General features: G+C 44.4%; 1 protein-coding gene across 1 annotated transcript in view; it reads right to left on the bottom strand.

The window, feature by feature from the left end:
* Positions 1–18,152, bottom strand: part of egln2 (egl-9 family hypoxia-inducible factor 2) — a 29,419-nt gene extending 11,267 nt beyond the window's left edge. The window contains exons 1-2 of the mRNA XM_055896398.1: positions 17,827–18,152; positions 15,545–17,080 (exon numbers count right to left, since the gene is read on the bottom strand). Of these exons, the coding sequence (XP_055752373.1) occupies positions 15,545–16,831 (1,287 nt within the window). The 5' untranslated portion in view covers positions 16,832–17,080; positions 17,827–18,152. The remainder of the gene's footprint in view (positions 1–15,544; positions 17,081–17,826) is intronic.
* Positions 18,153–23,603: the final 5,451 nt, after the last annotated feature.

Raw genomic sequence — 23,603 nt, 5'->3', positions numbered from 1 at the left:
CGCCATCTGAGCCATCCGTCTCCCCAGCGCCGTCTGAGCCATCCGTCTGCCATGAGCCTGCAAAGCCGCCCGTCTGCCATGAGCCTGCAAAGCCGCCCGTCTGCCATGAGCCTACAGAGCCGTCAGCCAGACAGGAGCCGCTAGAGCCGTCAGCCAGACAGGAGCCGCTAGAGCCGTCAGCCAGACAGGATCTGCCAGAGCCGCCAACCAGACAGGATCTGCCAGAGCCGCCAACCAGACAGGATCTGCCAGAGCCGCCAACCAGACAGGATCTGCCAGAGCCGCCAACCAGACAGGATCTGCCAGAGCCGCCAACCAGACAGGATCTGCCAGAGCCGCCAGCGAGCCATGAGCAGCCAGAGCCGTCAGAGAGCCATGAGCAGCCAGAGCCGTCAGAGAGCCATGAGCAGCCAGAGCCGTCAGAGAGCCATGAGCAGCCAGAGCCGTCAGAGCGCCATGAGCGTCGAGAGCCGTCAGCCTGCCATGAGCGTCGAGAGCCGTCAGCCTGCCATGAGCGTCGAGAGCCGTCAGCCTGCCATGAGCGTCGAGAGCCGTCAGCCTGCCATGAGCGTCGAGAGCCGTCAGCCTGCCATGAGCGTCGAGAGCCGTCAGCCAGCCATGAGCGTCGAGAGTCGTCAGTCAGCCATGAGCTGCCCTTCAGCCTAAAAAGGCTAGATACCCAGAACTGCCCATCAGTCCAGAGCTGTCTCTCTGTCCGGAGCTGCCTTTCAGTCCGGAGTTGCCCCTCTATCCTGATCTCCCTCTCTATCTACCTCTATATTCTTATCTATCCCTCTGTATTGATTTATCTCTCTGTCCCGGTGTTGTCCTTATTGGGTATGTTATTAAGAGGATTTTGTGGGGGAGAAAAGAGGGTGGACATTTTTGGAGGGAGGAAGCTAGGATGGATTATGGTGGGGTGGGAACCGCGCCCGGAGCCTGAGCCACCACCGTGGTTAGATGCCCACCCAGACCCTCCCCTAGTCCTTGTGCTGGTGCGTCCGGAGTTCGCACCTTGTGGGGGGGGTACTGTCACGTTCCTGACCTATTTATGTTAGTTGTTATGTATGTTAGTTGGTCAGGACGTGAGGTTGGGTGGGCATTCTATGTTTTCTGTTTCTATGTTGGTTTTGGTTTGCCTGGTATGGCTCTTGATTAGAAGCAGGTGGTTTGCGTTTTCCTCTAATCAAGAGTCATATTTAGGTAGGGCATTCTCACTGTTTGTTTGTGGGTGATTGTCTCCTGTGTCCGTATGTATGTTCGTACCACATGGGACTGTAGCGTTTGTTTGTTTCGTTTCGTTTCGATGTCGTCTGTTTTCCTGTACGTAAGTTTATGTTTAGTTATGTAAGTTTATGTTCAGGTTTCGTCAACGTCGTTTTCTTGTTTTGTAGTTTGAAAGTGTTTTGTTTCGTTTCGTGTGGCCATCGTATTCTTAATAAAGATGGCTTATTTCCCAAATGCTGCGTTTTGGTCTGAAGATCCTTCTCTCCTCACCTCATCCGAGGATGAGGAGAGCACAAGCCGTTACAACAATGGCCTCTGGCTGGCATTTCCCCTGCTAGGCAAGGCTGTGTTAAAGACTAGTCCATGTGCTTCTCTAGGGATGTGTGTTTCTGAACGGGCTGGGAGTACACATTCCTTCGCTGCACGCAACTATGCGAAAAGCTAACACCACATATCACATAGGCCGGGTTTACACAAGCTGCCCAATTCTGAACTTTTTGAAAAAGATCTGATGTGATTGGTCAAAAGACTCATTATTGGAATAAAATATCAGAATTGGGCTGCCTGTGTAAACCTAGCCATATTAGCACGTCTAGATCCAACACCACACATGGTGAACACGCATGACCTTGTTCAATACTAATCCTAATAATAATACTGTGTCACAAAGGCTCTGATCCAACACCTCTAGAACACCAAGGGGTGGTTTCCCAGACACAGATTAAGCCTAATACTGAAATAAAAATCATTTTCAAAAGATTACCCATTGAGCTTGCTTTTTAGTCCAAGTCTAGTCTTAATCTGTGTCTGTGGAACTGCCCCCAAGTCAACCACTTGGCCGTAATTTTGCAGAGGAAGCAAACTAAGGTAAACTAAACAATGTAATTAAATGGAAGGATAAGTAGGCTAGACCACTGAATGGAACTAACAGTAAATTGGGATTTGAATATGTGTTATTATTAGGCCTACTGATGGTCGATACTGATAGTGGGTAATATTTAACATGACAGAAATGGTAAACAGAGAAAGTCGGGGTAGCCTATAAATAAGATATTCGAGAGTGCCCATTCCTGAAAATTAAAAGGCCATACAATTTAAATTCTGCATATTGGCACAGCATTTCATAATTTCAGTTTTCTGCCATACGACTGGTTTCACATTTGTCTCCGGTGATTACAAGTTAAAATATAACTAAAACAAGTGTCATTTATATTTACAATTCCCTTATCCAAATGTATTACTCATTTACCTAGCTCTTATAGTTGTACATTACAGTGCATGGAGATAGAAATAAAACCAATCTGAAAAAAATGAAGTAGGTTTCCACTTGGAACCGGTAGGTTCGCTAAACGTTATTCTTGGTTTCCTCGCTCGTAAAGGTTGTGTAATTATTAGGGAATTAAATCAAGGTCAGGAAATGGCGTATCTGTAGACACACCTCCGTCACACCTTAATTTAGTCCATCTCCACCCAAAACGAAGAGCACGCTATTCTCATGCTTACGTTCAAGGTCCGAATATGCATGGAGAAGTGCATCAAAATGGAATTACGTTCCATTTACTCACGCTTAACTCGAGTCGGAATCGGGCCCCTAGCCTTTGTATCTCTGCTGAGGAGGTTGTTTGGGTCAGGTTTGGTGTGTGTGTGTGTGTGAGAACAGGAATGTGAGAAAGAAAGCCATCAGGGTCCCGGTTGACGGTGTGTTCTGTCAGGGCACGGATACTTTATCACGATACAGATCAGGACCCTGGAGAGTACAGTACACCTCATCCCTTCACCGACTCTGAACAAGAACCTTTTCTCCCTTTTGTTTAACTCTGCCTCTCTTTTCTCACTCTTCCACTGCCTTTTCTCTCTGCCTCCCTTTGTTCTCTCTCTCACCTGGTCTTCCCTTCTCTTAATAATTATGTCATTATTTCTCCTTTTCTCTCTGTCTTTACCTTCCCTCTCCTCTGTCCCTCCATTGCTCCTTCTCCTTTCTCTCTCCTCCCCTCTCCCAGCCCATCACAGAGTACAAGGGGGAAGAGTAAACACTGGTGAAGAGCGGAGGGCTGACTTCCTCCTTCACTCCAGCTAGGCTCAGTTAGACAAATATTGGCTCTGTTATCAGTAAGGAATGAGGAGCGAGCAGGGAGAGAAGACAGTATCATTCAGTGTCACTCCAGAACTGTCAAGCCCAGAAGCTTCAATACAAAGTGACAACAGAGTCCTTCATGTTCAAATCCACTGAATCCATTACAGTGCCAGTCAGCCTTTTGCATACCGTGGCGCAAAGCAGCTATGTCAAATACACACCTCAATAATCATATCCGACATAGTGAACAGTCACAGGATACCGAAATGACACCCAAATACGCTCATCTGTAGTCAAACCATAATCTGGCTCAGTCTCATTATGGAGGAGTGATACAGGCCAAAGTACAAGTGTTCCCTTCTGCCTGTGTGACTCTCTGGCCAGCCTGCCGGCCACCATCGTCTCGCCTCATTACCGCGCGACGCTCACATGCTGTGTGTGTTCATTAACCTCTGACTCCAGCCCCAACCCGCTGGTCTCTACCCACCAACAAGTACCACACACACACAGCCAGGACAGAGCTCGTCTGAAGTCCCTCCAGGAGTCAGTGTGTAGAGGACAGACATTACAGTAATCCCGATGTGATTTACTGTACTGGGACTGTTAAACGTGGTTACAAAATTCAACTGATAACATTGTGGTGTATAACATACAGGACATGGACTGTAAGTAAGACTTGACTTAAAGGAGTGGCTAGTGAACATATACAGTATAATCAGTACAGTAGTTTTTTAAGAGCACTCGAAATACATCTGGCTGCTCTAATGTTATGTATTGTGTTTTGACATATGGGGGGGGGGGGGGGGGTTGTTCACGACAGGGTCAGGCTGCTTCTGGGAAATATGATGTCATCAGCACCATGGGTGGTGGTGTTGCATTGTGGGAAAGAATGACCTTACTAAGGCCTTTGCGTTGATCCTGACTCACTGTGGAAGAGCTCTTTATCTGGGATTGAGATGGAAATCAGTCTCAATTCACTCTGCTCTGTTGCTAAGCAATCAGTGTCAGGGCACAGAGAAATGCTGGTGAACATTTATATGTTGTCAAGCGCTTCCAGCGGGCTTCCAGAATGTTTTAGTCGCTAATAGTCGCATCCTCTAACCTCGCATCCCCTAACCGCACTCATTACACTCACAAAAATGTCAACGGAAACAAATGGGAAAAGCACTATAGTGGTAGATATACAGCCAATAAAATGTTCAATGCTTAGGGGTAGATATACAGCCAATAGATGTTTGATGCTTAGGGGTAGATATACAGCCAATAGATGTTTGATGCTTAGCGGTAGATATACAGACAATAAAATGTTTGATGCTTAGGGGTAGATATACAGCCAATAAAATGTTTGATGCTTAGGGGTAGATATACAGCCAATAAAATGTTCGATGCTTAGGGGTAGATATACAGCCAATAGATGTTTGATGCTTAGGGGTAGATATACAGCCAATAAAATGTTCGATGCTTAGGGGTAGATATACAGCCAATAGATGTTTGATGCTTAGCGGTAGATATACAGCCAATAAAATGTTCGATGCTTAGGGGTAGATATACAGCCAATAGATGTTTGATGCTTAGCGGTAGATATACAGCCAATAGATGTTTGATGCTTAGGGGTAGATATACAGCCAATAGATGTTTGATGCTTAGCGGTAGATATACAGCCAATAGATGTTTGATGCTTAGGGGTAGATAATCAGCCAATAGATGTTTGATGCTTAGCGGTAGATATACAGCCAATAGATGTTTAATGCTTAGGGGTAGATATACAGCCAATAGATGTTTAATGCTTAGCGGTAGATATACAGCCAATAGATGTTTGACGCTTAGCGGTAGATATACAGCCAATAGATGTTTGATGCTTAGCGGTAGATATACAGCCAATAAAATGTTTGATGCTTAGCGGTAGATATACAGCCAATAGATGTTTGACGCTTAGCGGTAGATATACAGCCAATAGATGTTTGACGCTTAGCGGTAGATATACAGCCAATAAAATGTTCGATGCTTAGCGGTAGATATACAGCCAATAGATGTTTGATGCTTAGCGGTAGATATACAGCCAATAGATGTTTGATGCTTAGCGGTAGATATACAGCCAATAAAATGTTTGATGCTTAGGGGTAGATATACAGCCAATAAAATGTTCGATGCTTAGGGGTAGATATACAGCCAATAGATGTTTGATGCTTAGCGGTAGATATACAGCCAATAGATGTTTGACGCTTAGCGGTAGATATACAGCCAATAAAATGTTTGATGCTTAGGGGTAGATATACAGCCAATAAAATGTTCGATGCTTAGGGGTAGATATACAGCCAATAAAATGTTCGATGCTTAGCGGTAGATATACAGCCAATAGATGTTTGATGCTTAGCGGTAGATATACAGCCAATAGATGTTTGATGCTTAGCGGTAGATATACAGCCAATAAAATGTTTGATGCTTAGGGGTAGATATACAGCCAATAAAATGTTCGATGCTTAGCGGTAGATATACAGCCAATAGATGTTTGATGCTTAGCGGTAGATATACAGCCAATAGATGTTTGACGCTTAGCGGTAGATATACAGCCAATAAAATGTTTGATGCTTAGGGGTAGATATACAGCCAATAAAATGTTCGATGCTTAGGGGTAGATATACAGCCAATAAAATGTTCGATGCTTAGGGGTAGATATACAGCCAATAGATGTTTGACGCTTAGCGGTAGATATACAGCCAATAGATGTTTGACGCTTAGCGGTAGATATACAGCCTATAAAATGTTTGATGCTTAGGGGTAGATATACAGCCAATAGATGTTTGACGCTTAGCGGTAGATATACAGCCAATAAAATGTTTGATGCTTAGGGGTAGATATACAGCCAATAAAATGTTCGATGCTTAGGGGTAGATATACAGCCAATAAAATGTTCGATGCTTAGGGGTAGATATACAGCCAATAGATGTTTGACGCTTAGCGGTAGATATACAGCCAATAGATGTTTGACGCTTAGCGGTAGATATACAGCCAATAAAATGTTTGATGCTTAGGGGTAGATATACAGCCAATAAAATGTTCGATGCTTAGGGGTAGATATACAGCCAATAAAATGTTCGATGCTTAGGGGTAGATATACAGCCAATAGATGTTTGACGCTTAGCGGTAGATATACAGCCAATAGATGTTTGACGCTTAGCGGTAGATATACAGCCAATAGATGTTTGATGCTTAGCGGTAGATATACAGCCAATAAAATGTTTGACGCTTAGCGGTAGATATACAGCCAATAGATGTTTGACGCTTAGCGGTAGATATACAGCCAATAGATGTTTGACGCTTAGCGGTAGATATACAGCCAATGATGTTGAAGATTGCAGCCCACTGCATGTATGCATGTAGTATTTTATAAGTGCACATTTCTTGGGCCTGAGAGCACGTGGAACTGTTGCATACTTAACCACAATTAACATGTACCGTGCCACAGCACAGCCCTAGCCTGGAGGATATGCACACGCGTGTACAAACACACACAAAGCTGAAAAAACAAAGTCCTTGTACACCAGCGTTCATATAGACATGAGACAGTCCAAACCAGCGCGAGTAGAGATCTAAGCCAGTAGTCAACCAGAACTGTGAGAGTCAGCCAAACCGGCATATGAATGTCACAAACACCGTGACCGTACAACGGCAGTCGCTCTCCTCCCCTGTTGCTCCCAGCCCCCGATCTCATTCAAACGGCATGACCCGACGTGTCGCGATCAGATCAGCCTTCTTCAATCTCTCTTCAAATCTCTCTGTGCCTCCGTGCCAATCTAATGGGCACCGCTGGCACCAGCATTAATGCCCTAATAGCGCCGCCTCCTGTCTCTGCCCGCATGCCTGCCTGCCAAGATGAAGGCCAGAGAGAGAGAGAACAGGCTGTTCCTGGAAAGAAGAAAAATAAAAAGGGCCGAGCACGCTGGCATAGCATACTGCCAGCAGATAAGGGGCATGGAGGACAGAGGCAGGAGGGAGATAAGGCTGAACAAATACACGGCCTGATCCTGATGAGACAGACACACAGACAGACAGGAGAGAGGGGAGAGCATCAGGGTAGTGCTAGGCTAACTAGCTAGCACTGGGATAGGTAGGTGTATACTGGGATGGGGATTTGCCAGGCTGAGCTTAGCTGAAGTGGGCCTGTGTGGGTTATACTGGACTGGGCTGATGTGAGCTGTTCTATGCTGTGATGGCACATTCTGTGCCGATCAGACAGTGACAAATGGGTCGGACTGAGGCGAACTCTGTGTGCTCAGCTGGCCTGTGTATTTCTGGGTCAGTAAGGCTGAGCTAAGGACAGACGGCGCCTGTCCAGGGATCGATACAGGCACATTGGGTTCTATGGCTCTCTGTGGACCTGCAGTAAGTCTCAGGCCTGACTAACCAGCTGACACTGACATAAGTAAGATGAAGTAACGCGCCATGACACCGTCTGTGAATTATTGGAAGCAAATAGGAAAAATAGGAGTGTTTTGTTACAGGTTTATTTCTAGTGAAATAAGCTTTATTGGATATTCAACCAATAAATCCCATTATATTTCCATCTTTCTCTTCACCTCTCTCATCGCATATCCATCTTCTCACAGTTTCCATACTGAAATCAACTCCTATCCCTTTCCCTCCGCTGCGGCTGAGTGTGTACTTGTTAATGAGGTCAGGTATCTAGCAGAAAAAGCTGGTCAGCCTTGATGAGTCATGCCTGGTGATGGACCCCCATCTTGCTTGAGTCACACTAACCACAGGGCTGAGGGTGTGTCTCTCTCTGTCTGTCTGTGTGTGTGTGTGTGTGTGTGTGTGTGTGTGTGTGTGTGTGTGTGTGTGTGTGTGTGTGTGTGTGTGTGTGTGTGTGTGTGTGTGTGTGTGTGTGTGTGTGTGTGTGTGCTCCCCCATTTCCAATAACCTGACAAAGCGGTAATTTACACTATGTACACTCCATTTCATTTTCTCCCATGCTCTGTAGATCACAATGTCACACTACCCACCAGTGTGACTCTATATGCAAACGCATACGCAACCAACCCAGTCTACTGTCAGCATAATCTGAGACCACACACACACACGCAAACAAACACAACGTAAACACACAGGCAGTCACACACTAGAACACGCTCGCACTGAGACACAAATAGTGACACACTGGATTTCAAACCCAAGATGGACTGCACTTGGGAAGTGCTCTCCGTATGTGAGAATCACTTGAAAGGCGAGTGGGCATGTGTTCACACAGTAAGTAGAGATGTGTGACTGTTTGGCATAGGACACCGAACCGGAGTCCGGACTGCTCTCAGAGTCAGTATGAGTCATCAACCCCTGCTTGTACAAAGCTCCAAAACAAGATGAGATCACAAGAACCATGCTCTTCCAGAGCCTACTCTCCCAGGACAAACAACAAGCACTAAAATCCCCTAGGAGGTCACACAGAGAAAAGTGAATGCTCATCTTTAAAACTGTTTTGCATTCGAGTGCAATGGTTACATTATCATTCAGGCTTCTGTAAACTGAATGGGTAAGGATAGGAAGTGAGTACCTTAAAGCCTATATAACGCTCTCATCGTTTGTTTTACATATCTCTTTGTCTTAGCAGCTAGCTTGGTACTGGATCGTGTGTGCGCTAGGCTAAATGCTAGTTGCTAGCATCTCCCTGGTTGATCCTGTGTGCAGCAGCGTGGCTGGCTCTCTGGGAGGGGCATCTGAGGGCACGCTGCGCCAGACACTCCTTATGATACGGCTGGCGCTGCTGCGTCGCGCGCTGTCTATCCCTCTGGACCACCTCTCATCTCACTCCTTCGAAATAACATCCATCTCTCCCTACATAAGATATCTTCTTCTCCCATCTCTCTGTCTCCCCATCTCTCTCTCTCTACTCATCTCTCTCTCTACCCATCTCTCTCTCTCTACTCATCTCTCTCTCTACCCATCTCTCTCTCTACCCATCTCTCTCTCTCTACCCATCTCTCTCTCTCTACCCATCTCTCTCTCTCTACCCATCTCTCTCTCTCTACCCATCTCTCTCTCTACCCATCTCTCTCTCTACTCATCTCTCTCTCTACCCATCTCTCTCTCTCTACCCATCTCTCTCTCTCTACCCATCTCTCTCTCTCTACCCATCTCTCTCTCTCTACCCATCTCTCTCTCTACCCATCTCTCTCTCTACCCATCTCTCTCTCTCCCCAATCTATCTCTCTCCCCAATCTCTCTCTCTCCCCCCATCTCTCTCTCTCTACCCATCTCTCTCTCTACCCATCTCTCTCTCCCCCCATCTCTCTCTCTCTACCCATCTCTCTCTCTACCCATCTCTCTCTCTACCCATCTCTCTCTCTCTACCACTCCTTCTCTACCACTCCTTCTCTGTGCCTTTTCTTGTGATACATTTTCGCTGCTGCGTTGTGCTTGGATGGAGCTGGAGCTGGTGCGTGTTTGCTGAGCGTGCATTGGGTTGAGCTCCAGCTGGTGCTATGGTGGCATTATTCTGGGCACACACACACACACACACACACTGCAGTGCTACGCTCTGTATGGCCCTGTTACCAAGGAAACGGAGGGGAAATAGTTTGGCAGAGAAGCTAGAGAGGGGCTGATAAGACGCAGGAGAAAGGGAATGGGAGAGAGAACCGAAAGAGAGAAGAAAAAAAAGAAAAAAAAAGAGGGAACAATGAGAAAGAAGGACAAAAGGAAAGAATAGACACATAACACTAGAGAGAAACAATAGTGGGGGACAGTACTTACTGAGCCATATAGACAGTAGGCTAATACAGATCGGAGCTACGTACAGATCGACATAGGAAAACGAAAACAAGTTTCAGGTTGGGGGTAAATGTATATAGCTTTTGTTGTGATTCTGTTGCGATTTAAAATCCAATAAATAAAAAGTATTAAAAGCTACAATATGTAACTTTTTGGGAGACCTGACTAAATTCACATAGAAATGTGCATTATGGATCTGGCATTCTCATTGAAAGCAAGTCCAAGAAGCGGTAGATCTGTTCTATGTGCACTATTTCTATGCTTCCCTTTCTTAAGTTTCGTTTTTGCACCTTTTACGTTTTACTTCAAACAGCTGAAAATACAATATTTTTGGTTATTAAAAATATATTTCACAGCAGTTTAGATGGTACAATGATGCTCTACACTATATATTGCTTGTTTTGTCACAAACTGAAATTAGGCAAACTAGTAGAATTTCTGCAACAAGGAAATGGCATATTGCACCTTAAAAAAAAAAAGAAGAAAGATTAAAGAGCAGAGAACTGCTGGCGCAATGACCTTGTAAATTAGCCGAACTCCTCCCTCCCTTTCTGTTATTCTAATCTTTGCCTCGCCCACTTCCACCCCCTCAATTCATACCTTGATCTGTGACTCACTGCTACTGTTCTATCCACTTCCACCACACTACATAACACACAGCAAGGACATTCTTTCCGTTCAAGATGGCACAGTATGCCAAGGCAAGAGTAGGGGAGTTGTGATGGAACATATGAGCAGGGACATTGGCTTGTGGCTCAACTAACCCATTAACTAACCCCTTACATTTAACATCAGCTGCCTGTCTGCCACACTCATGGACCAGAGTAAGCATAACCTTTGACCTGGAAGAAGAATAGTCAGTTCCATGACAGAGGAGCAAAGGGCTGATGACTGGGAGAGTGACGACTCTGTTCAAACACATGGTGTCTGGGTATTACAGAACGTATGTCACTGTGTATCTCTACTACTCCGACGGGGTCACCGCACAGACGCGGTTTGATAATGTAGTGTACACAGACACGCACACACTGCACCCCACGAGAGGTGTAGATCCCAAATGTATTCTGACAGCTCTGACCCACTGAACACTGGTACTGCTGCTACCCCTCTCATCTCTACTACACACACACGGTTAACCCTGGAACTGGTGCCCCACTCACACGCTAGGCTAAATCCACAAGTATTGCAGTACCACTATGACTACCACCCTACACTACAGTTACTACCACCCTACCTTACAATTACTACTACCCTACACTACAGTTACTACTACGTCTAAAGCTACAACTATTACTACCACCCTACACTACAGTTACTACTACCCTACACTACAGTTACTACCACCATACACTACAGTTACTACTACCCTACCTTACAGTTACTATTACTTCTAAAGCTACAATTATTACTACCACCCTACACTACAGTTACTACTACCCTACACTACAGTTACTACTACCCTACACTACAGTTACTACTACGTCTAAAGCTACAACTATTACTACCACCCTACACTACAGTTACTACTACCCTACACTACAGTTACTACCACCCTACACTACAGTTACTACTACGTCTAAAGCTACAACTATTACTACCACCCTACACTACAGTTACTACTACCCTACACTACAGTTACTACCACCCTACACTACAGTTACTACCACCCTACACTACAGTTACTACTACCCTACCTTACAGTTACTACTACTTCTAAAGCTACAATTATTACTACCACCCTACACTACAGTTACTACTACCCTACACTACAGTTACTACTACTTCTAAAGCTACAACTATTACTACCACCCTACACTACAGTTACTACCACCCTACACTACAGTTACTACTACCCTACCTTACAGTTACTACTACTTCTAAAGCTACAATTATTACTACCACCCTACACTACAGTTACTACTACCCTACACTACAGTTACTACTACCCTACCTTACAGTTACTACTACTTCTAAAGCTACAATTATTACTACCACCCTACACTACAGTTACTACTACCCTACCTTACAGTTACTACTACTTCTAAAGCTACAATTATTACTACCACCCTACACTACAGTTACTACTATCCTACCCTACACTACAGTTACTACTATCCTACCCTACACTACAGTTACTACTATCCTACCCTACACAACAGTTATAACTACCCTCCCTTACAGTTACTACTACTTCTAAAGCTACAATTATTACTACCACCCTACACTACAGTTACTACTACCCTACCCTACAATTACTACTACACTCCCCTACAGTTACTACTACTTCTAAAGCTACAATTATTACTACCACCCTACACTACAGTCACTACTACCCTACCCTACAATTACTACTACCCTACCTTACAGTTACTACTACTTCTAAAGCTACAATTATTACTAACACCCTACACTACAGTCACTACTACCCTACCCTACAATTACTACTACCCTACCTTACAGTTACTACTACTTCTAAAGCTACAACTATTACTACCACCCTACACTACAGTTACTACTACCCTACACTACAGTTACTACTACCCTACCTTACAGTTACTACTACTTCTAAAGCTACCACTATGACTACCACCCTACACTACAGTTACTACTACCTTACCTTACAGTTACTACTACCCTACACTACAGTTACTACTACTTCTAAAGCTACAATTATTACTACCACCCTACACTACAGTTACTACCACCCTACCCTACAATTACTACTACCATCCCTTACAGTTACTACTACCCTACCTTACAGTTACTACTACTTCTAAAGCTACAATTATTACTACCACCCTTCCCTACAGTTACTACTACCCTCCCTTACAGTTACTACTACTTCTAAAGCTACAATTATTACTACCACCCTACACTACAGTTACTACTACCCTACACTACAGTTACTACTACTTCTAAAGCTACAATTATTACTACCACCCTACACTACAGTTACTACTACCCTACACTACAGTTACTACTACTTCTAAAGCTACAATTATTACTACCACCCTACACTACAGTTACTACTACCCTACACTACAGTTACTACTACCCTACCTTACAGTTACTACTACTTCTAAAGCTACAACTATTACTACCACCCTACACTACAGTTACTACTACCCTACCCTACAATTACTACTACCCTACCTTACAGTTACTACTACTTCTAAAGCTACAACTATTACTACCACCCTACACTACAGTTACTACTACCCTACACTACAGTTACTACTACCCTACCTTACAGTTACTACTACTTCTAAAGCTACCACTATGACTACCACCCTACACTACAACTGGGAAATTCCACTGTAATGGAAATAGGCTGAGATGTTTTAACTTTAAAATGTATGCCAAACAAAAAACAAACATTGATTTCAAAGCACAACGACTGCTTTGAACAATTCACACAAATAAATAAAAACACATTTACTGAAAAATTTGTGCCGATGCAAAGCTTGATAAAACCTCAGTTTTGTTCGGTTACCAAACTTTGTATCCGCACAGTTCTTCATGTAATGTGTTTTTGTGAAACTGTGTGTGAAATTGTTCAAAGTAGTCCTTGTGCATAGAGTGCTATGGTTTGTTCAACTTTGAAATCAATGGTTTTTGTTTGGTATACATTTTAAAGTAAAAAAAAATGTGAGTCTCAGCGTAATTCCGTTACCATGGAATTGCCCAACTACTACCACTAGTGAGGCTACAACTACCTCAACTATTACTACTATTACACGTAGTACCCTACATTATAGCTACTACTACTAATTCTATTAAGGCTACAACTACCACAACTATTACTGCTACGCCCTCTACCATTCTATCACGACTTCTATCCCCACCACCACTACTTTATCGACTAGAAATATTTCACTTCAAGCTCTTTGAGTAAATGTGGCGTAACAAAGTCTAGACAGTCCTGCAATGGCTAACACCACTGATAAGATCCAGCCCCTGGGGTCATGGTGCAGTAGTGAACAACTGAGATAATATGTTAATATAACACAGTCACTAGTTAGCAGATTATATCAAAGTCACTTACAGTGAACACATAGGGTTATATTCAGTATATGTACTGCGGCTTATGCAGGACTCAAACCATGCTCTAGTCTAGTTGAACCAAGGACTAGATAGGTCTCAACCCTGCATTGGGAGAGGGATGAGTGGGCTGAGAAACTGGGTCAGGGTGGGGTGGAAAGCTGGGAGAATGCAGTGAGATTGGGTGAGACAGACGTAGGACCGTGACATACTACGTAAAGACAGACGTAGGACCTGGCTCAAATATCCAGACCTGCGTCACTGAGCGAGCTCACTGACAGCTTTACAGCACTGCAGCCAACTACTGCTCTTTGGTAATCGAATGAAAGTCAGTCTATTCAGGAAGTCAACTGAAATTCCAATTAAATAATTGAACAGGGCTTTTCAGTGAATTCTTAATAAACTGAAAAAGAGAAACTATTCATAAAAAAAAATATATATATATATATATATACATACATACATACACACTTTTTTAACTTCCTGAATTGAGTGACTTCAATTTGAACCCAAACCTGTCAGTCATGTCTGGCCATTGTCTAAGCGTGTAATATCAACGTTTTACGCTATGCTAAGGATGGTTATTAATAATAACCACTCTTTCATACATTCGTAATCTCAAACACACAAAGAGAAAAAACGACCCAAACAAGCGCATACGTACATAGCCATACAAAAGTAGCCCACAGTAGGCTAGGCAAGCAAACAATCAAACATATACACAGCCATCCAAACAGACACCAACCAATCACACACACACACCCTTACCAAACCAGCCACAAGAATGCCTTGTTTGCGTATGGGTGAGAGATTGAAAGAGCGGTCTTCAAAGCTAGTGAAACACCGATCTCAGACCAGATAGCTCCAGAAGGTTGACTTGCTGCCAGGGGTATGAGAACATTGGCATAAACAGTGGCATGACAATAGGGGCATACACTGGCACGGGAGAAGTCAGGGGGATATAGGACAGCTATGGCCCGACTTACCTGTGGGTGTGGCCCTATCACATTGAATCAGACAGGGAGGAGAACAGACAGGATTACATACCCGCCCTTTATCAGTGATATGATAGTGCCAGTTCAGGATCACAGTAGATGATGTCATCAAAATGGGACACCGCAGCTAATCCCCCCTATCTATGGCGTAGAATTATATAAAACGTTGACATTGGTACTAATCCTTTCTATTTCAGTCTCTCCTCCTTCTCACCCCTCATCCTCCTCTCAGCATGATATGGCCATTGATGACATTGAGTCCCCAGCTCACCCTGTTCCCTTCCACAATTCTCTGTATTTCTCTCTTCCCCAGCTTCTCGTCCCACATCTCCCCTCATCTTGGTGCTCCAATTGATGACGCCATCCCTTCCTGTCCTCAAACCCACCGCCTCTACCTGCTACCCTGCCCTTCGGTCCTCCCCCACCCTCCCAGTTCTCTCACCTTGGTGCGCCCGTTGATGACACAGTCCCCCAGCTGCCCGCTGGCAGCGCTGTGCATCACGGCCTCGTCGATGTGTGCCATCAGCATGGCGATGCCCTCGCACCCCGGCTCGTGCCCCTCCACCCAGGCGATCTGGTCTCCACGGATATTCCGTGAGGGGATGCTCCTCTGGCTGACCAGCTGACCCCCCCGGAACTTCCCGCTGCGGTTCAGACTCTCCACCTCGCCCAGCACCGACTCACCCAGCCGTGGCCCCAGGAAACTGTCCTTCACACAGATACCATAGGAAGTCAGACAGGGCACGATGTACTGCTGGGCGATACTCTCCGCCGACCAGCCCGCCCCGGACGGTAACGGTAGAGACCGGATGCTGTTGGCCTCCACCGGGGACATCTGGCCTGGAACAACCCCGGGGCCCAGCAGCGTCAACTTGTGTACATTGTGGTGCAGCTTGTTGTTGTGAGGGTCGGGCAAAGAGGGGTGAGGGGTGGCGCAGTGGTTGTGGTTGCTATGGTTATTGTTGATGCTGCTGTCGCCGTTGGCAGCAAAAGGGAGGACAGCCTTGCCGGGTTTGGAAGGCTCCGCTTTGTGAACTTCGCTCTCCGACACTCGTCTCCGTTTGCAGTCCGGGGTTATCGACTCACCTGGTCCATAGGCCATCATACCTAGAGTACCTAAACCTGAACCCACTGATAAGGCACAGCCTTTGGGAGTCTCAGAACCCATGTCCCGGTTCTCCTCACCTCTCCGCTTCCGATGGTGCAGCTGTTTGACCTGCGGGTCACCATTGGGCCTCTTCACCAGAAGAATGCATTTCTCATGTTGTGTTCTGTCCCCATTCTCCATGAGGCGTGCTCTGCTGCCGAGGGGTTGCGCAAGGCCATTGGGTGTCTCCCCCACCCCTTTCACTTTCGGAGGGTAACCGTTGGGACTTTGCGCCAAAACCACACTGTGGTTGCCCTCAATGGTTGCGGATGGAGACACAATCCCACCGTTATAGAACGGCAGCCCAGTATTCGTCTGTTTCTTTAAAACCGTGATGCTGGAAGTGCTTGTTTTTGAAGCCAGACCAGACAGTAATTCCGCGGCCGTGGCGCTCCCAACCGGCGCTATGCCCTGGCAGTAGCCGTTTAGTCCATTAAGTCCCATGCTGGGTTGGAAAGGTTGAAACTCGGCAGCTCCAAATATGTGTTCACCGTTTGTTACTCTCTCGCCGGCAGCTGGAAAACTGTTGTGTCCGTGGGAAGAGCTTGGATTTAAAAGGTCCGTGTGTTCCAAGCGCTCCATTTCATCTCGTCTAGTGCTGGATGCGCACGTAGCCCACGTCCTCGCCTCATTTTTTACGGGAGCCACCGTGCGAGAGCGAGAGTGCAGCACAACTGCCGAGGCTGCGAGAGAGGACCCACAGCTTTGGAAAGTTTCATATTAAAAAGTCTCCTTGCCACCGTTTTTCTTTCATTCATGATTTTTCTTTAAATGGTTTCACATTTGTCTTCTATTGAAATGTTTTCTGGTATTCAGAAGCTTGAAATGTTTCTAAAACAAAATGATACAATAATTACTTGACTGCGATTACCGTTATAGCCTATAATATGTAGGCTAATCGCATAGCCTCACATGCTTGGGACAAAATACTCAAGCTAAACATAAATCAGCCTAATTTCCCCACCAGGCCTAGACCATTCATATTCCATAAATTAAGAAACCTGTAAGGGACCCTACACTTTGTAGACACATTTAACCGTATCTTATATCGTATGTAGCGTCGCCTACATTTATTGACAAACTTGAAATAGGCCTACATTGCTTTAAATAGGTTTTATTATATTCTAATAATATATTCTATTCCGACATGGGGCTATAGTGACTCGGGTAGTAGTAATTGATTTGTTATAGCAGTTCAATGCTAAAATATATTTATGACAATATATTTCAGGCATTAACAACACATTAAAGTCATAATATTGATATCGGTTATAATAATTCCCCACTTCACGATGAGGGGGTAAACACAATGTCAGAGCAGCTAATGTATAGAACGCATGCCACTCTACCTTGCTATGCATTCACATTACTTAGTGTATAGCCTGCATGCATAGCCAATAACTTAAGACATATAGCCTACACGTGTTTGCATTCCTTCCAAAAATACAGATAGCCTATATTGGATTATTTTGGAGTGAGTTTAGCTATGATTCGGAAATCAATTCAACAACGTGCATGTAATAATAGTATCCCGTGAAAAATATAGCCCTCTATCTGTCATCTGATTGTACACTTACCTATCAGTAACGCAAAGCTTCCAGTAACGTAGCCTACGTGACCGGCTGAGGGTACGTCTGTTATTTCCGGGATTGTCTTGGTGATGTTCTAGACACATTTCTTTGTTTAACCTATAAATATCCATATATGTCCACCACCCGGGGTTAAAATTGGAAACTGATGCTTGTCCTGGGGAGGGAACTAACGCTTCTGCCGCGGGAGGCACGGTAGGTTCCCCTCAATCAACAAAAAGTACGCTCCATTCCCCCGCCGATCCTCCGCTGGTAACTCCCACTAGCATCTCCCTCTCCTGTCCATGAACGACCCTGTCAATTACACGTGCTCATGAACAAGTCATGTGACACCAAACTGCTACAGAAACAAAATACATTCCACGCATGTGTTGACTATTTATAAGGTAATCTTCAATATGTTGTGGGTTCATAAAGTGTAATATTAGGATCTAAAATATAAGGGAAACAGTGGAGTGTATTCATGGATGACAATGGAAGGCAGGCTTCCCCAAATATTTGTCCAATAAAAATTATAAAATAATCTCTCTTTCCTCTTTGTGTTTTCATAATTTAACACCAATTCCCGGAGGAATCATCTGAGTGAGGGAAACAGCGACCCCCTGTCTCAGTATGTGTAGCCCATGTACTGTATCTGATGCTGCCTGGAGCAAAAGAGTATGACATGTTGTCGCTGTAGCATTTGATTGATGCCAGCAAGCATTTGGCCTCCCTTGATAATAGTTCTAGTCAGAACAGACAATACCACTGTTGTGGCTTACATAAACAGACAAGGGGGACTGCAATACCCTCACTTATACACACTGGCACACATACTGATTATATAGAGCAGTGTGCATCTCCAGTCACTGAGAGCTACTCATGTACCGGGAGTACTGAATCTGGGGGCAAATTTACTTTCCAGGGGGAACCCTCTATACGGAGAGTGGAAGCTCCACCCAGAGGTAGCCAATCAGGTTTGGATGCACTTCGGCATGCCAGCAGTGGATCTTTATGCATCAATAGAGAATACTCGGGATACACCGATGGGAGTGGATGCATTGGCGCACGTGGCCACATCCTCCTGTATGCATTTCCCCCACTGGCGCTGATTTCCCCCACACTATCCAGGGTGCAGGAAAGGGGTCTATCTCTCATACTAATAGCGCCACATTGGCCACTATGCAATCAACCCCTCCCCCTGCGTTGGGACCAACAGTGCCAGTGCCATGAACGAGGGGAGATTTTCCATCCTCACCCGGAACGGTTGGCACTCTGGGCCTGGCCTGTGAATGGTTCAACTTCAACACTGTCGTGTTTCCCCAAAATGTAAGTTAGACTAATCAGAGTGCTAGAGCCTTATCCACCAGATCCCTTTGTAGTTGTAAATGGCACGTGTTTGAGGAATGGTGCACTAAATCACAGACAATAGTCAGAGCACTGGAATGGCACTAAGGTATATCTTCTCTAGGATAGGGGGCGACATTTTCACTTTTGGATGAATTGGTGCCCAAATTGAACGGCCTCGTACTCTGTCCAAGATCATATGATATGCAAATTATTATTACTATTGGATAGAAAACACTCTGAAGTTTCTAAAACTGTTTGAATTATATCTGTGAGTAAAACAGAACTCATATGGCAGGCAAACTTCCAAACAGGAAGTGAAAATTCTGAAATGGGTCGCTGTGAAAGTCATCGCCTATTCAATCCTCCTATATTTATGGATCTGTATGCACTTCATACGCCTTCCACTAGATGTCAACAGGCAGTAGAACGTGGAATGAAGCGTCTAGCTTGATGTGGGACCGGATGAGAGCCATTGGAGTGACTGGTCAGGCAGATTGCCAGTTCTTGGTCACGCACACTGGGCATGTGATGTCCTTCTCTGCCATGGGTTATATAGACATGAAGAAATGCTCCGTTTGGGACGTTATTGGATATATATGAGAAAAACATCCTGAAGATTGATTCTCAACTGAGTTTGCCCAGTTTATTCGACTTGTAATATCACTTTTTGAAGTTTTCGTTCATTAGCGTAAATATGTATGGGCACGTGAACTACACATGCTAGCCAAAGTTGCTAATTCGACAGAAGTAATGGACATTATAAAACAAAACAACGATTTATTGTGGAACTAGGATTCCTGGCACTGCATTCTCATGAAAGTTCATCTAAGGTAAGGGAATATTTATGATGTAATTTCGTATTTCTGTTGACTCCAACATGGCGGAGAATGGCTGAGCGCCGTCTCAGATTATTGCATCTGATGCTTTTTACTGAAGTTATTTTTTAAATCTAACACAGCAGTTGCATTAAGAACCAGTGTATCTTTAATTATATGTAAAACATGTATCTTTCATCAAAGTTTTATGATGAGTATTTCTGTATTTCACGTTGCTCTCTGTAATTATTCTGGCTATTTTGGAGCCATTACTGAACATGGCGCCAATGTAAAACCACGATTTGTGGCTATAAATATGCACATTATCGGAAAAAAACATAAATGTATTGTATAACATGATGTCATATGACTGTCATCTGATGAAGATGTTCAAAGGTTAGTGATTAATTTTATCTCTATTTGTGGGTTTTGGGAAGCTATCTTTGCTGTGAAAAAAATGGCTGTGTTTTTTTGGATATGGTGGTGAGCTAACATAAATATATGTTGTGTTTTTGCTGTAAAACATTTTAAAAATCGGACATCTTGGCTGGATTCACAAGATGTTTATCTTTCATTTGCTGTATTGGACTTGTGATTTCATGATATTATATTATTTACCTGTGGCGCTATGCTAGGCTATGCTAGTCAGCGTTTCTGATGACAATGATTCCGGATCCGGGATGGGTGGTTCAGAGAATGTAAGTTAGACTATTCAGAGTGCTAGAGCCTCATCCACCAGATCCCTTTATAGTTGTAAATGGCACGTGTTTGAGGAATGGTGCACTAAATCACAGACAGTGCCATTCCAGTGCTCTGACTATTAAGGTATATCTAGCAGCTATTTCGGCTTGTCATGTGGGTTTTGGGAGCACGACAGTGGGGCAACACCCCCTTGTTGCCCATTTTATGAAGGGTGCACGTCGTTTGCATCCGGTGTCCAAACAGCTTTCCCCGTCATGGGATTTATCAATTGTTTTGGATGCTCTATGCCAACAGACTTTTAGCCCCTGGATCAGGTGGAGCTGAAGATGCTTTCATTTAAGGCCGCGCTATTACTAGCATTGGCCTCCACCAAGCGTGTAAATGAAATTTACACACTCTCAGTGCACTCGTTATGTGCACAATGTGCACCCGGTAACAATAGGGTATCATTGCGGCCTAACCCCGCCTTTATCCCTAAGATTATTAACCCATCTTTGATATTTCTTCCTCTTGAGCTGGTAGCTTTTTATCCCCCCCCTGTTTTCCTCTCCGGAAACATCAACATTTGCATATGTTGTGCCCAGTGTGCGCTCTGGCAATCTACATGGACAGGACAAAGGGATTTAAAAAATGTGATCAGTTATTTGTTTCCTGGGCGAAACCTCACACCAGTAAATTGCTCACTGAACGCCTCTCCCAAAATGTGTCTGTTTCTGGTCTGCTTTGTTGATGTCCTGCAGTAGTTAGCTAGCTTGAGTGGTCTTTCAATCATGAGTGAATGAGCTTTTCAGATCAGAGCACAGAGCTGCAGGTGTTGATATTCTTTGATAGTTAACAAGTTATTAGCCCAGTTATAGATTTGTATAGTACAGCAATGGGGAGTTACTGCTTCCTACAAGAGCACAAAACGTGTAGGCTACTTTTCAAGCTGTCTTTGAAAAACCAGTCAGTTAAAAAGCCTGTCTTAATTAAAGGGACAGTGTTGTATTTTGAGACAGGCTTGAATATGCAAATAAACCACTTGGCGGAGGGGTAGCCTACATTGTCTAATTCTCTGTATGGTACAGTAATAATAATACATTTTATTTTGTAAAGTGGTTTCTTGCATCATACAACACAATACAATGCAATGTACAGTCATAACTTGTAGACTTGTTTACGTGCTGCTGTGCGGTTTGTTGCTAACCTTACTTTGCTACCTGCCAACTTTACGGTTTATACTTTTTAATTACCGTTTATATTTTTTGTTTTTCCCCTCGCTCGACTTTTTTCATTAAACTTTTTCACACCGGACGCTTTATTTGGACGTGGTTCGTCAGGACCTCCAACAACCAAAGCTAAGTAGTAACATTAACATGATTTCTTCTAATTGCAGGCGCTGTACTCATAATATACAGGAGAACGATCGCCTTATGGCGAGGATAGCTGTGCTGCAAGCCCAGCTTCAGACGCAATGGTTAGGCAAGGGTCATTTTAGTGTAGGAAAGGATGAAACAGCGTCTGTGCCACCAGTAAGTACAGATAGTAGTTTAAATCCCCTCACACAGTCCCCGTAGCCGGACAATTTTCTCATGGCTTCGGAAGGAAATGCTGTAGGAATGCTCAACCGGTGTCGCTCATTCAGCCGACAGAACAACGGTTCTCCCCATTAAGCAGCGAGTCAAAGGCCGAGCCTTCTCTGGTCTCTACTCCTCCCGTTACGGGGTCTGAGACTCCGAAGTCTCCAACCATTAGCTCTGACAAATTGAAAACCCTAGTCACTGGCGACTCCATTACCCGCAGTATTAGACTTAAAACGAATCATCCAGCGATCATACACTATTTACCAGGGGGCAGGGCTAATGACATTAAGGCTAATCTGAAGAAGGTGCTGGGTAAAGCTAAAACTGGCGAGTGTAGAGAGTATAGGGATATTGTTATCCACGTCGGCACCACCGACGTTAGGATGAAACAGTCAAAGGTCACCAAGCGCAACATAGCTTCAGCGTGTAAATCAGATAGAAAGATGTGTCGGCATCGAGTAATTGTCTCTGCCCCCTCCCAGTTAGGGGGAGTGATGAGCTCTACAGCAGAGTCTCACAACTCAATTGCTGGTTGAAAACTGTTTTTTATAGAGAGAATTTGATAGAATTGAAAGATAGAATTTGTAGATAATTGGCCCTCTTTCTGGGACTCGCCCACAAACAGGACCAAGCCTGGCCTGTTGAGGAGTGACGGACTCCATCCTAGCTGGAGGGGTGCTCTCATCTTATCTACGAACATAGACAGGGCTCTAACTCCTCTAGCTCCACAATGAGATAGGGTGCAGGCTGTTAGCCAGCCTGCCAGCTTAGTGGAGCCTGCAACTAGCACAGTCAGTGTAGTCAGCTCAGCTATCCCCATTGAGACCATGTCTGTGCCTCGATCTAGGTTGGGCAAAACTAAACATGGCGGTGTTCGCCTTAGCAATCTCACTGGAATAAAGACCTCCTCCATTCCTGCCATTATTGAAAGAGATTGTTGTACCTCACATCTCAGAATAGGGATACGTAATGTTAGATCCCTCACTTCCAAGGCAGTTACAGTCAATGAACTAATCACTGATCACAATCTTGATGTGATTGGCCTGACTGAAACATGGCTTAAGCTTGATGAATATACTGTGTTAAATGAGGCCTCACCTCCTGGTTACACTAGTGACCATAGGCGGAAGTGTTGATAACATTTACGATAGCACATTTTAATTATTTTTTTCGTCTTTTGAGCTTCTAGTCATGAAATCTATGCAGCTTACTCAATCACTTTTTATAGCTACTGTTTACAGTCCTCCTGGGCCATATACAACGTTCCTCACTGAGATGCCTGAAATCCTATCGGATCTTGTTGTCATGGCAGATAATATTAACATTTTTGTTGACTTCATTATTCACATGGAAAAGT

The sequence above is a fragment of the Salvelinus fontinalis genome, chromosome 33 (genome assembly GCF_029448725.1).
Source record: "Salvelinus fontinalis isolate EN_2023a chromosome 33, ASM2944872v1, whole genome shotgun sequence".
NCBI lineage: Eukaryota > Metazoa > Chordata > Actinopteri > Salmoniformes > Salmonidae > Salvelinus > Salvelinus fontinalis.
Note: the sequence above shows the minus strand (reverse complement) of the source record. Positions and strands in the feature narration are given on the sequence as shown.